General features: G+C 43.7%; 1 protein-coding gene across 1 annotated transcript in view; it reads right to left on the minus strand.

The window, feature by feature from the left end:
- Positions 1-2,778, minus strand: part of ANTXR1 (ANTXR cell adhesion molecule 1) — a 320,379-nt gene extending 317,601 nt beyond the window's left edge. Inside the window, exon 1 of the mRNA XM_069766572.1 lies at positions 2,397-2,778. Coding sequence (XP_069622673.1) covers positions 2,397-2,542 — 146 coding nt within the window. The 5' untranslated portion in view covers positions 2,543-2,778. The remainder of the gene's footprint in view (positions 1-2,396) is intronic.
- Between the last annotated feature and the right edge of the window lie 10,258 nt (positions 2,779-13,036).

Here is a 13,036-nt window from a genome sequence, read left to right on the forward strand (position 1 = left end):
TGTTCCTGTACATTGACACTATACACTGTCTACTATATACAGATGTCCTATGTATAATGGCACTTAGTATTGCCTATAGTGCCATGGTAATTATGCCTATATTGCCCTGGTAGTTCTGCCTATATTGCCTGATAGTTCATCCTATATTGCCTGATAGTTCATCCTATAGTGCCCTGGTAGTTCTGCCTATAGTGCCCTGGTAGTTATGCCTATAGTGCCCTGGTAATTATGCCTATAGTGCCCTGGTAGTCCTGCCTATATTGCCCTGGTCGTTCTGCCTTTAGTGACATGGTAGTTCTGCCTAAAGTTCCCTGGTAATTCTGCCTATAGTACCCTGATAGTTATATCTGCAGTGAACAGGTGTTTATGCCAATAGTGTCCTGGTAGTTCTGCCTATAGTGCCCTCGTAGTTCTGCCTACATTATACTGGTAGTTCTGCCTACATTGTCCTGGTATTTCTGCCTAAAATACCCTGGTAGTTCTTCTTATATTGCCCTAGTACTTCTGCTTACAGGGCCCTGGAAGTTCTGCCTATAGTTTCCTGATAGTTCTGCCTATAGTGCCCTAGTAGTTTTGCCTATAGTGCCCTAGTAGTTCTGCCTATAGTGCCCTGGTAGTTCCGCCTATATTGCCCTGGTAGTTCCGCCTATACTGTACTGGTAGCTCTGCCTATAGTGTCCTGGTAGTTCTGCCTATAGTGCCCTGGTAGTTCCGCCTATACTGTACTGGAAGTTCTGCCTATAGTGCCCTGGTAGTTCTGCATATAGTGCCCTGGTAGTTCTCCTATAGTGCCCTGGTAGTTCTGCCTATAGTGTCCTGGTAATTCTGCCTATAGTGCCCTGGTAGTTCCACCTATAGTGCCCTGGTAGTTCTGCCTATAGTGCCCTGGTAGTTCTGCCTATAGTGACTTGGTAGTTCCGACTATACTGTACTGGTAGTTTTGCCTATAGTGCCATGGTAGTTCTGCCTATACTGCCCTGGTAGTTCTGCCTATAGTGCCCCGGTAGTTCTGCCTATACTGCCCTGGTAGTTCTGCCTATAGTGCCCCGGTAGTTCTGCCTATACTGCCCTGGTAGTTCTGCCTAAAGTGCCCCGGTAGTTCTGCCTATACTGCCCTGGTAGTTCTGCCTATAGTGCCCCAGTAGTTCTGCCTATTGTACACTTGTAGTTCAGCCTAAAGTGCATTGGTAGTTCTGCCTATAGTGCACTGGTAGTTCTGCCTATAGTGTCCTGGTAGTTATGCCTATAACTTCCTGGTAATTCTGCATCACTATTCAATAATAGTTTTCAACCATATACTTGCATAAATGTTGGACAAGTAGTTCCCAATTATGTAAAGAAAGATGTGGCTGGACTGCATTGATCACATCAATTTTTGGAATTCATATGTGATCATGCCATGTTGGCAATACGCTACAGTTACCCTGCACAGAATCTACAGGATCTATATTATTGTACCCTTTCATCTACCCACCTGATTGTATCACAATGTGTTAGTGCCAGTTTGATATTATGTCATGTGAGCATATACGGAGGAGGTGAACGTGATGCAGCCTGTAAAGGTATTCCATTGTTATTTTCCAAGCCCACATCTGCCTGCCATTTGCCCTGCATGTGTAGGTCTGCAAACAGCTTTCTAGTTTTTCACTGGCAGAAAAAAAAACAACCTACGTGTTCATTACAACGTTCGCTTCTCGATAATGTCCAGACAGTAAATATCTCCATGATCTCAAACTCTTCTTTGTCTTTTTATTCACCAGGTTTGCATACTTTTTGCATAATTATAACTCTTTAATTCAAGATAATATACCTCATTTACCTGAAAACCACATCACAATAAGTATAAGTGTCATATGGCAATTTCCGCCTTTCTATATCTGCATGCAATATAGTACAAGTCACCTGAAATTCTACTGGCTTGCTTTTTTTTTGCAAACCCTAGCACTTCTGCGTTGATGCCAAGTTAGTCACGTTAAAAAGAATAGAACTGACAAAAAAGACTCTTTACCAAACATCTCTATCATATAAAGTCATTACAGATTCTGAGATAATCCCAATGACTACGTTTTGAAGTGTCTGGAGAACGTAGAAATAGGTTTCTTTAAATATCCTACTGGTCATCATCGTAAAGTGGGTCATGAGCTGACCTAAGGCTGGAACGGTACTCTTTAGTCCTCTGTTGACTCTAGGCCAAGAACCCAACTGCATAAGCGATCAAATAAACTTTTGCAGCTGAGAGTCAATCTGCAGAATTTCCACTATTATTCTGGAGGAACATCTCAAATAACCTCAATCCTGGCATAAAATCTATCATTCTACTTTTGGTCTGTTAAAGCAAAAGGTAGAAGGGTATTGTTCTACACAACTTATGCAAAGTAATTAATCAATGCACTTACTTGTCCAATACAAAGTACAGGTCAAAACCTCCATAGCAGGAAGGTCCACCACTTTCTTCAGTACTACGTTGACCATCACAAACCAAAAGAAATACAGTAAGGAGAAGGGGCTTTAAACCCAAAAGGAAGGTGCATAATACAGCCATAGTTAGTCTGAATTTCCAGGACTAAAGTTTCTTCCTATAAGTGCACAATCCACACACAGATTTCCGAGTGCTCTCCACTTGAAGATGTGGACTTAATTCTTCAAGTTTTTCCTTTTTGTCTCTCTTCTGTCTTGGGTTTCAGGGCTAGTGCAGCTCTGTCTTCATATCTTTCTTGTTGTCTAGTGTTTGCATCACATTTGTATGCTGCTCAGAGGAGGCACAGCTGTGCACTGTTTAATGGGATGAAAACTTTTTCCTGACAAACTTGCTTTGTCTAAACCTGTAGATTTTTTTTTTTATTTCCGCGCGAGTTCATGGAGCAAGAATAGTACAAATCCTGACATCTTGTGATGATAAAGCAGAATGCAACATCCATGATGGAATGGGATATGTACAGTTTTGTGCTTTACTCATTTTGGCCCTAGTGGTATGAAGATCCTTTTATTCCTCATTTAGGCTATGTGCACACGTTCAGGAATGTCAACAGAATTTTCCTGAACAAAACCAGACTTTTTCTGCAGGAAATCCGCACGAGTTTTTTTCCGCATTTTTATCGCGTTTTTTAGGCCTTTTTTTGCAGATTTTTCACCTTTTTTTCCAGAGCTTCCTAATACAATAATATAGCGGCAAAAATGTGAAAAATCCATAAAATTAATGAATATGCTGCGTTTTTTACTGCGATGCGTTTTTTCGCAGAAAAAAACGCAGCATGTGCACAAAAATTGCGGAATGCATTAAAATGATGGGATGCTTATTGTAAGCTTTTTGGGTGTTTTTTCTGTGGAAAACGACCGAAAAAACGTGAAAAAAATGCAAATAATTCTGAGCGTGTGCACATAGCCTAAATCTTTTATTAAATAGTTTAACGGAGTTTCCTGTCCCTAAAAGTTCTTGGGAGCTGATTAAATGGAAGTTTCTCAAGTCTGAAAGATCTGATGCTGATATGGCAGAGGCAGAAATCCATTCCATGGGGTGAATTCACATGTGGTTGTCCGACATTATTTCCAGGTATTGTCTGCACGGAAAGTGCTTCAATAAGTAGCCGGACTGTTAATAGCTGTGGTGGAGCATGGAGTCCATCACTCACACTGGAAGGCCAGCTCCATACAGGGGGTGTTGGTGCATTGCTCCACCCGTGTCCTCTGCAAGACTGGATAGAAGAAAAAAGAAAAGCAAAACAATCTGGATGTGGATAAACAGCACAGATATACCCACTAGAACAATGAATACTAATTACAGCGCAAGTGGAGATAAAACATAACTTTTACTAGAACTATATAAAAGTATAAATCAAAAGAAAAAAAGTCACCCAAAAGTGATATAAAAACACTAGGGGTAATGTCTCATCAAAGAGACACAGCAACAGGAGACCCCTAAAAGGATTCCAAAAACACCACCTGCAAAGATGCTTGCAGATGAAAAGCAGACCAATATATGATTCATACAATAGCTGTCAGAAACAATTACAAATGGATCATGAAGCAATAGTACATATATTTGGTTGCATGTAAAATAGACACAAACATGACACCTGTACCACGGTATTAACAGTAAGAGTTAAGGTAAAGAAAATGGAACATTCTCACCAACTCCAGGATACATAGGCAGGAGACCCGGAAGACCTTTTATTCAGGTGATAGTCCGGGATGTAATGAAGGGAACTGGCAATACCCTGTCATTCCCTATGGGGCTAACAGTAGTCTAACCCCAAAACTCCTGCCCTTACAAGGGCAGTCCACAGCTACCCCTGCACCAGCATGCCCTGCACTCTCCCTGTGGTCAGTCCCGACGCGTTTCCTTCAAGCCAATCATCAGGGGACCTGCTTGATTCTAGAGATAAGTGCTCAAAAGGGAGACATAAGTTGCTGCCACCCCCTATGCTATCATGCGGAGGGTGGACGAAGTGTGGGGCTGGTCCTTAAATAGGCAGTGGCCCAAAAAGTAATTAGCTACTTGCAATGGGATAAATACGTAATCTGTGTGGATGTTATAGGTAACCAATAGTGTGCCCGTCAGTAAGCCCATAATCCCGCCCACTGAAACAAAAACATCTCATACAGGAGAATACATACAGCGTAGTAGGCAGAGGTAGCAAGACTGACCTCTATGATGGCGTCACACGCCATGAGCCACGAGGAAACAGACGCCGCAATGAGTATGGAGCGAGTCGGCAGCAGCCGACATGCGTAGAGAAAACCGGAAGCTAACCGTGGCTAACTGAGCGACGTCATTGGACATGCGCACAGAAAACATACGGTCGCTAAGCGACAGAAACGCTGGGGTACAAAACACAGTGATGGCGGTGAAAGATACAGCAACCGCGGACATGCGCAAAGAGAGTAAAAACGTGATATCTCCCCAGCGCTTGCAAAGACCACGCTGCATAACATGTATGGGGCAGACGGATAAGGTTGCTAGATATTTAAAGACGCACACCTACCCGCAACGCATGGGCACATCACTCCCATGTGAATGAAACGGAAAATAAACACTCACACCCGTCATTAGACCCTGCAGACTTAAGTCACCATTCCGTAAATGAACCCCACTATAAAAAAGGGGGGAAATACCACACGGACGGTCTATAGAATAAACCCCAACGTAGCACAACTGTAAAGAAATAGGGGGTGTAATACACCGCAAGTACATGCAAGGTGACATAACCCATTGTACAGAGCACTAAGAAAAGAGGGGGGGAGGGTAAAGTTAACCCTCCAGCGGCCAAAAGATTACCAGACAATAAAACACAAACAAAAACACAGACAACGATCCCATATAATATAAATTACAATTTACATGCAAATCCCAAGAATGCTGGGTGACTAAAGGATTTAGGCAACAACAGATATTAATTGATTGACTGTGTAATATTCAAAAAGACTACAAAAAAGGTGGGAAAAGAGGCCAGTTCAAATAAAACAACTATAATTAATTTGCTCATTAAGCCCATTAGGGGTAACGGTATTGAGATAGAAAATCCATTTGGCCTCTTTCTGGAGAAGCAACCGATCCCAGTCGCCTCCTCGTGTGGGTTTAGTGACTTTCTCAATGGCCATAAATTTAAGATTCTTGGAATGACCATCATGCATCAGATTAATGTGACGGGCTATGGGGGTATCCCTCCCATGTACCACATCACCCAAATGTTCGCCAATTCTTTTCTTAAATTCCCTAATAGTTTTGCCAATATACTCAATGCCACACGAACATGATGCCTTATATATGACTCCTTTGGTGCTACAATTCATAAACTGTTTAATAACGTATTTCCTACCAGTAGCATTATTTACAAAGCTGTTCCCCACATTGACATGCTGGCAAAACGTACAGTGTCCACATTTATGACATCCTGTAATGTTGCTTCTCAGCCAAGTTTCATTAGAAGAGCCCAGGAAATGGCTATGAACCAACCTGTCATTAAGTGAACGTGCTTTTCTGTACGTGATAGCTGGGGTGTCGCCCAGAAATTGAGAGATATCTGAATCCATCTGTAAGATGGACCAGTGTCTTTTGAAAATATCCCTTACGCGGGTGGCACCATTGTCAAATGTGGTAATGAACCGCACCACTTCATCAATCTGTGTATCACGAGTAGAGTTCAACAGGGTCGTCCTATCTCTACTTTTCGCATCGTGATACGCTTTTTTGAGGACTCCAGATGGATAGCACCTATCCTCAAAATTCTTTCTCAATTCCCTGGCTTGAGACTCAAAGGTAGCCTCATTGGAACAGTTTCTCCGAATTCTAAGGTATTGTCCCTTAGGGATACCTCTTTTGAGATGTTCGAGGTGATGGCTGCCCCAATGGAGCAGGGCATTAGTAGCTGTCGGTTTTTTAAAATTCGATGTTACCAGCTCACCATCCGAACCTTTAGAGATGAGGATGTCCAGAAAGGGCAACGACATAGACTCAATTACGGATGTGAAAAAAAGCCCAATAGTGTTGTGATTGAGCCGTTCAACAAAAACCTTAAAGTCATCTCTAGAGCCCGTCCAAATCAAAAAAACATCATCTATGTAGCGTGTCCACAATTCTGTGACACGATACATAGAGCAACCTTCCTCCTCAGGATCACCGTTCCAAACCACAGTCTCCTCCCACCAGCCGAGGAAGAGGTTCGCGTAGGCCGGGGCACAGGGACTGCCCATGGCCGTCCCCCTCAGCTGGTGGTAGACGTGGCGGTTGAATGTGAAATAGTTGTGAGTTAGACAGAAACGGAGGAGTTTAAGGATGAAGTGGTTATGTTCTCGCAAGTGTTGACCTCTCGTTCGGAGGAAAAATGATACGGCCTCCAGGCCCTTCTCATGTGGAATCGAGGAATAGAGGGCCTCCACATCAATACTTGCGAGAAATGCCTCAGGGCCAACAGTAAGGCCATCAAGACGGCGGAGCAAGTCAGGAGTATCTTTCACAAACGACTGCAAAGAGGACACAAATAGAGACAACACACGGTCCATGTATATACCTGAATTCTGGCATAAACTACCTACCCCCGACACAATGGGCCTGCCTTTGATGGGGTTCAGGCCCTTGTGTACCTTGGGGAGGCAGTAGAATGTAGCTGTCACAGGATGCCGAGGGAAGATAAAGTCAAATTCTGTTCTATCAATAACACCTCCCTCCAAGCCTTCCTGTAGAATTTGTCCCAGCTCCTCACTGTATTCATTAGTTGGATTATGTGCCAGAATTTCATAAGAGTCCCTATCGGCAAGTATAGAATCACACATTTGCTGGTACTGAATCGTATCCATGATGACCACATTGTCCCCCTTGTCTGAGGACTTGATTACGATGGTGTCATCATGCTCTAGGCGGTTGATTGCCTCTATCTCCTTTCTAGAGCAATTGTAGTTGCATGGTATACGGGAACAAGACAACTCAATAAGTTCGGACGTCACCAAATTGGAGAAAACGTCTATGGCTGACAAATCACCAGTAGGTGGTGGCATTCTGTGACTTTTTCCTTTTAGTTGTGTGAAAGGACCCCTACCTTGTTGATTGGGATCAATCTCCCCAATGCTGTGTAACAATCTCACATCAGGCAACATGTCAACTGGGATCCCCAGATCAGCACATGTGCGAGAATCCTGTTTGAAAAAGAATTTCTTCCATCTAATTTTCCGTAAAAAGAGATTAAGATCCTTCACAGTTCTAAAAAGGTCGAAATCGCTATTAGGGACAAAAGAGAGACCCTTTTTCAGTACAGACATTTCATCACAATCAATATTTCTACTGGAGAGATTGATAACTTGAATACCTTGTGCTGTCATAGGCCTAGGGGAATGGTTGGGAGGTATTTCTCTTGGACGTTCTTCTCCTCCCATCACTTCCTTGCTGGTAACGGTCTGTTGCGCAAAGTGTATACCTGGTCCAAAAAACCGGCCCCTGAATTATGATCTGATCTCTCAGAGGGACCCCGTGTGCCTTTCCCCCTTCCTCTACCCCGGTTACGTCCCTTGAATGGTCGGACTCTATTCTCTGATTCTGAAAAATCTGTGTCAGTTGAGGATAACTCTGTATCCCTATCTGGGGGGGTGGGTCTGGAAGTGAGTACCAGGTAGGCTTTGTTGTCCTTAAAGTCCTGTATGTCACGCGTATACTGACGGTGTTTCCTTTCTTTAAGGTGATACTGGAAACGTTCAATGTGTGTCTGCAACTTAGTTTCTTTGGCCGCAAATTCTGTCTCAGCCGAGAATTTTTTAGTAATATCGATTTGTTCCCTCAGTCTGTCGTTCAAGATGGCCAGGGAGGCTCTCTCCTCCTCAAGCAACAGCTGCATGAAGCGGAGAGAACTCTCCGTTGCCTCCCTCTCCCACCTCTGGACGAAAGACGGGTTTCTGTGTCTGTTACCTGCCGTCAGGTTTATTCTCAAACCCCGTGGGACAATTTTAGCCTTCAGATAGTTTTCAAGGCTTTGAACCTCCTACCAGGAGGTAATCTGGTCACGGTAAATCTGTTGGAGCTCCTTGAATGCCACATTAAAGGTAGGGAGATAGTTCTTTTGAGTAAATGTCTGGTCTGAAAAAACCTCTTTAGCCTCCGATAGCCAATTATCAGTATTAAGGCCCACAGTCAAAAAGCCGGCCATATCCTGAATAATAAATACAAAGAAAAGCAAAAAAATCTGGATGTGGATAAACAGCACAGATATACCCAGTAGAACAATGAATACTAATTACAGCGCAAGTGGAGATAAAATATAACTTTTACTAGAACTATATAAAAGTATAAATCAAAAGAAAAAAAGTCACCCAAAAGTGATATAAAAACACTAGGGGTAATGTCTCAACAAAGAGACACAGCAACAGGAGACCCCTAAAAGGATTCCAAAAACACCACCTGCAAAGATGCTTGCAGATGAAAAGCAGACCAATATATGATTCATACAATAGCTGTCAGAAACAATTACAAATGGATCATGAAGCAATAGTACATATATTTGGTTGCATGTAAAATAGACACAAACATGACACCTGTACCACGGTATTAACAGTAAGAGTTAAGGTAAAGAAAATGGAACATTCTCACCAACTCCAGGATACATAGGCAGGAGACCCGGAAGACCTTTTATTCAGGTGATAGTCCGGGATGTAATGAAGGGAACTGGCAATACCCTGTGTAAATTGTAATTTATATTATATGGGATCGTTGTCTGTGTTTTTGTTTGTGTTTTATTGTCTGGTAATCTTTTGGCCGCTGGAGGGTTAACTTTACCCTCCCCCCCTCTTTTCTTAGTGCTCTGTACAATGGGTTATGTCACCTTGCATGTACTTGCGGTGTATTACACCCCCTATTTCTTTACAGTTGTGCTACGTTGGGGTTTATTCTATAGACCGTCCGTGTGGTATTTCCCCCCTTTTTTATAGTGGGGTTCATTTACGGAATGGTGACTTAAGTCTGCAGGGTCTAATGACGGGTGTGAGTGTTTATTTTCCATTTCATTCACATGGGAGTGATGTGCCCATGCGTTGCGGGTAGGTGTGCGTCTTTAAATATCTAGCAACCTTATCCGTCTGCCCCATACATGTTATGCAGCGTGGTCTTTGCAAGCGCTGGGGAGATATCACGTTTTTACTCTCTTTGCGCATGTCCGCGGTTGCTGTATCTTTCACCGCCATCGCTGTGTTTTGTACCCCAGCGTTTCTGTCGCTTAGCGACCGTATGTTTTCTGTGCGCATGTCCAATGACGTCGCTCAGTTAGCCACGGTTAGCTTCCGGTTTTCTCTACGCATGTCGGCTGCTGCCGACTCGCTCCATACTCATTGCGGCGTCTGTTTCCTCGTGGCTCATGGCGTGTGACGCCATCATAGAGGTCAGTCTTGCTACCTCTGCCTACTACGCTGTATGTATTCTCCTGTATGAGATGTTTTTGTTTCAGTGGGCGGGATTATGGGCTTACTGACGGGCACACTATTGGTTACCTATAACATCCACACAGATTACGTATTTATCCCATTGCAAGTAGCTAATTACTTTTTGGGCCACTGCCTATTTAAGGACCAGCCCCACACTTCGTCCACCCTCCGCATGATAGCATAGGGGGTGGCAGCAACTTATGTCTCCCTTTTGAGCACTTATCTCTAGAATCAAGCAGGTCCCCTGATGATTGGCTTGAAGGAAACGCGTCGGGACTGACCACAGGGAGAGTGCAGGGCATGCTGGTGCAGGGGTAGCTGTGGACTGCCCTTGTAAGGGCAGGAGTTTTGGGGTTAGACTACTGTTAGCCCCATAGGGAATGACAGGGTATTGCCAGTTCCCTTCATTACATCCCGGACTATCACCTGAATAAAAGGTCTTCCGGGTCTCCTGCCTATGTATCCTGGAGTTGGTGAGAATGTTCCATTTTCTTTACCTTAACTCTTACTGTTAATACCGTGGTACAGGTGTCATGTTTGTGTCTATTTTACATGCAACCAAATATATGTACTATTGCTTCATGATCCATTTGTAATTGTTTCTGACAGCTATTGTATGAATCATATATTGGTCTGCTTTTCATCTGCAAGCATCTTTGCAGGTGGTGTTTTTGGAATCCTTTTAGGGGTCTCCTGTTGCTGTGTCTCTTTGTTGAGACATTACCCCTAGTGTTTTTATATCACTTTTGGGTGACTTTTTTTCTTTTGATTTATACTTTTATATAGTTCTGGTAAAAGTTATGTTTTATCTCCACTTGCGCTGTAATTAGTATTCATTGTTCTAGTGGGTATATCTGTGCTGTTTATCCACATCCAGATTTTTTTGCTTTTCTTTGTATTTATTATTCAGGATATGGCCGGCTTTTTGACTGTGGGCCTTAATACTGATAATTGGCTATCGGAGGCTAAAGAGGTTTTTTCAGACCAGACATTTACTCAAAAGAACTATCTCCCTACCTTTAATGTGGCATTCAAGGAGCTCCAACAGATTTACCGTGACCAGATTACCTCCTGGTGGGAGGTTCAATGCTTTGAAAACTATCTGAAGGCTAAAATTGTCCCACGGGGTTTGAGAATAAACCTGACGGCAGGTAACAGACACAGAAACCCGTCTTTCGTCCAGAGGTGGGAGAGGGAGGCAACGGAGAGTTCTCTCCGCTTCATGCAGCTGTTGCTTGAGGAGGAGAGAGCCTCCCTGGCCATCTTGAACGACAGACTGAGGGAACAAATCGATATTACTTAAAAATTCTCGGCTGAGACAGAATTTGCGGCCAAAGAAACTAAGTTGCAGACACACATTGAACGTTTCCAGTATCACCTTAAAGAAAGGAAACACCGTCAGTATACGCGTGACATACAGGACTTTAAGGACAACAAAGCCTACCTGGTACTCACTTCCAGACCCACCCCCCCCAGATAGGGATACAGAGTTATCCTCAACTGACACAGATTTTTCAGAATCAGAGAATAGAGTCCGACCATTCAAGGGACGTAACCGGGGTAGAGGAAGGGGGAAAGGCACACGGGGTCCCTCTGAGAGATCAGATCATAATTCAGGGGCCGTTTTTTTGGACCAGGTATACACTTTGTGCAACAGACCGTTACCAGCAAGGAAGTGATGGGAGGAGAAGAACGTCCAAGAGAAATACCTCCCAACCATTCCCCTAGGCCTATGACAGCACAAGGTATTCAAGTTATCAATCTCTCCACTAGAAATATTGATTGTGATGAAATGTCTGTACTGAAAAAGGGTCTCTTTTTTGTCCCTAATAGCGATTTCGACCTTTTTAGAACCGTGAAGGATCTTAATCTCTTTTTACGGAAAATTAGATGGAAGAAATTCTTTTTCAAACAGGATTCTCGCACATGTGCTGATCTGGGGATCCCAGTTGACATGTTGCCTGATGTGAGATTGTTACACAGCATTGGGGAGATTGATCCCAATCAACAAGGTAGGGGTCCTTTCACACAACTAAAAGGAAAAAGTCACAGAATGCCACCACCTACTGGTGATTTGTCAGCCATAGACGTTTTCTCCAATTTGGTGACGTCCGAACTTATTGAGTTGTCTCGTTCCCGTATACAATGCAACTACAATTGCTCTAGAAAGGAGATAGAGGCAATCAACCGCCTAGAGCATGATGACACCATCGTAATCAAGTCCTCAGACAAGGGGGGCAATGTGGTCATCATGGATACGATTCAGTACCAGCAAATGTGTGATTCTATACTTGCCGATAGGGACTCTTATGAAATTCTGGCACATAATCCAACTAATGAATACAGTGAGGAGCTGGGACAAATTCTACAGGAAGGCTTGGAGGGAGGTGTTATTGATAGAACAGAATTTGACTTTATCTTCCCTCGGCATCCTGTGACAGCTACATTCTACTGCCTCCCCAAGGTACACAAGGGCCTGAACCCCATCAAAGGCAGGCCCATTGTGTCGGGGGTAGGTAGTTTATGCCAGAATGCAGGTATATACCTGGACCGTGTGTTGTCTCCATTTGTGTCCTCTTTGCAGTCGTTTGTGAAAGATACTCCTGACTTGCTCCGCCGTCTTGATGGCCTTACTGTTGGCCCTGAGGCATTTCTCGCAAGTATTGATGTGGAGGCCCTCTATTCCTCGATTCCACATGAGAAGGGCCTGGAGGCCGTATCATTTTTTCTCCGAACGAGAGGTCAACACTTGCGAGAACATAACCACTTCATCCTTAAACTCCTCCGTTTCTGTCTAACTCACAACTATTTCACATTCAACCGCCACGTCTACCACCAGCTAAGGGGGACGGCCATGGGCAGTCCCTGTGCCCCGGCCTACGCGAACCTCTTCCTCGGCTGGTGGGAGGAGACTGTGGTTTGGAACGGTGATCCTGAGGAGGAAGGTTGCTCTATGTATCGTGTCACAGAATTGTGGACACGCTACATAGATGATGTTTTTTTGATTTGGACGGGCTCTAGAGATGACTTTAAGGTTTTTGTTGAAAGGCTCAATCACAACACTATTGGGCTTTTTTTCACATCCGTAATTGAGTCTATGTCGTTGCCCTTTCTGGACATCCTCATCTCTAAAGGTTCG

This window comes from Ranitomeya imitator, chromosome 4 (genome assembly GCF_032444005.1).
Source record: "Ranitomeya imitator isolate aRanImi1 chromosome 4, aRanImi1.pri, whole genome shotgun sequence".
Taxonomy (NCBI): domain Eukaryota; kingdom Metazoa; phylum Chordata; class Amphibia; order Anura; family Dendrobatidae; genus Ranitomeya; species Ranitomeya imitator.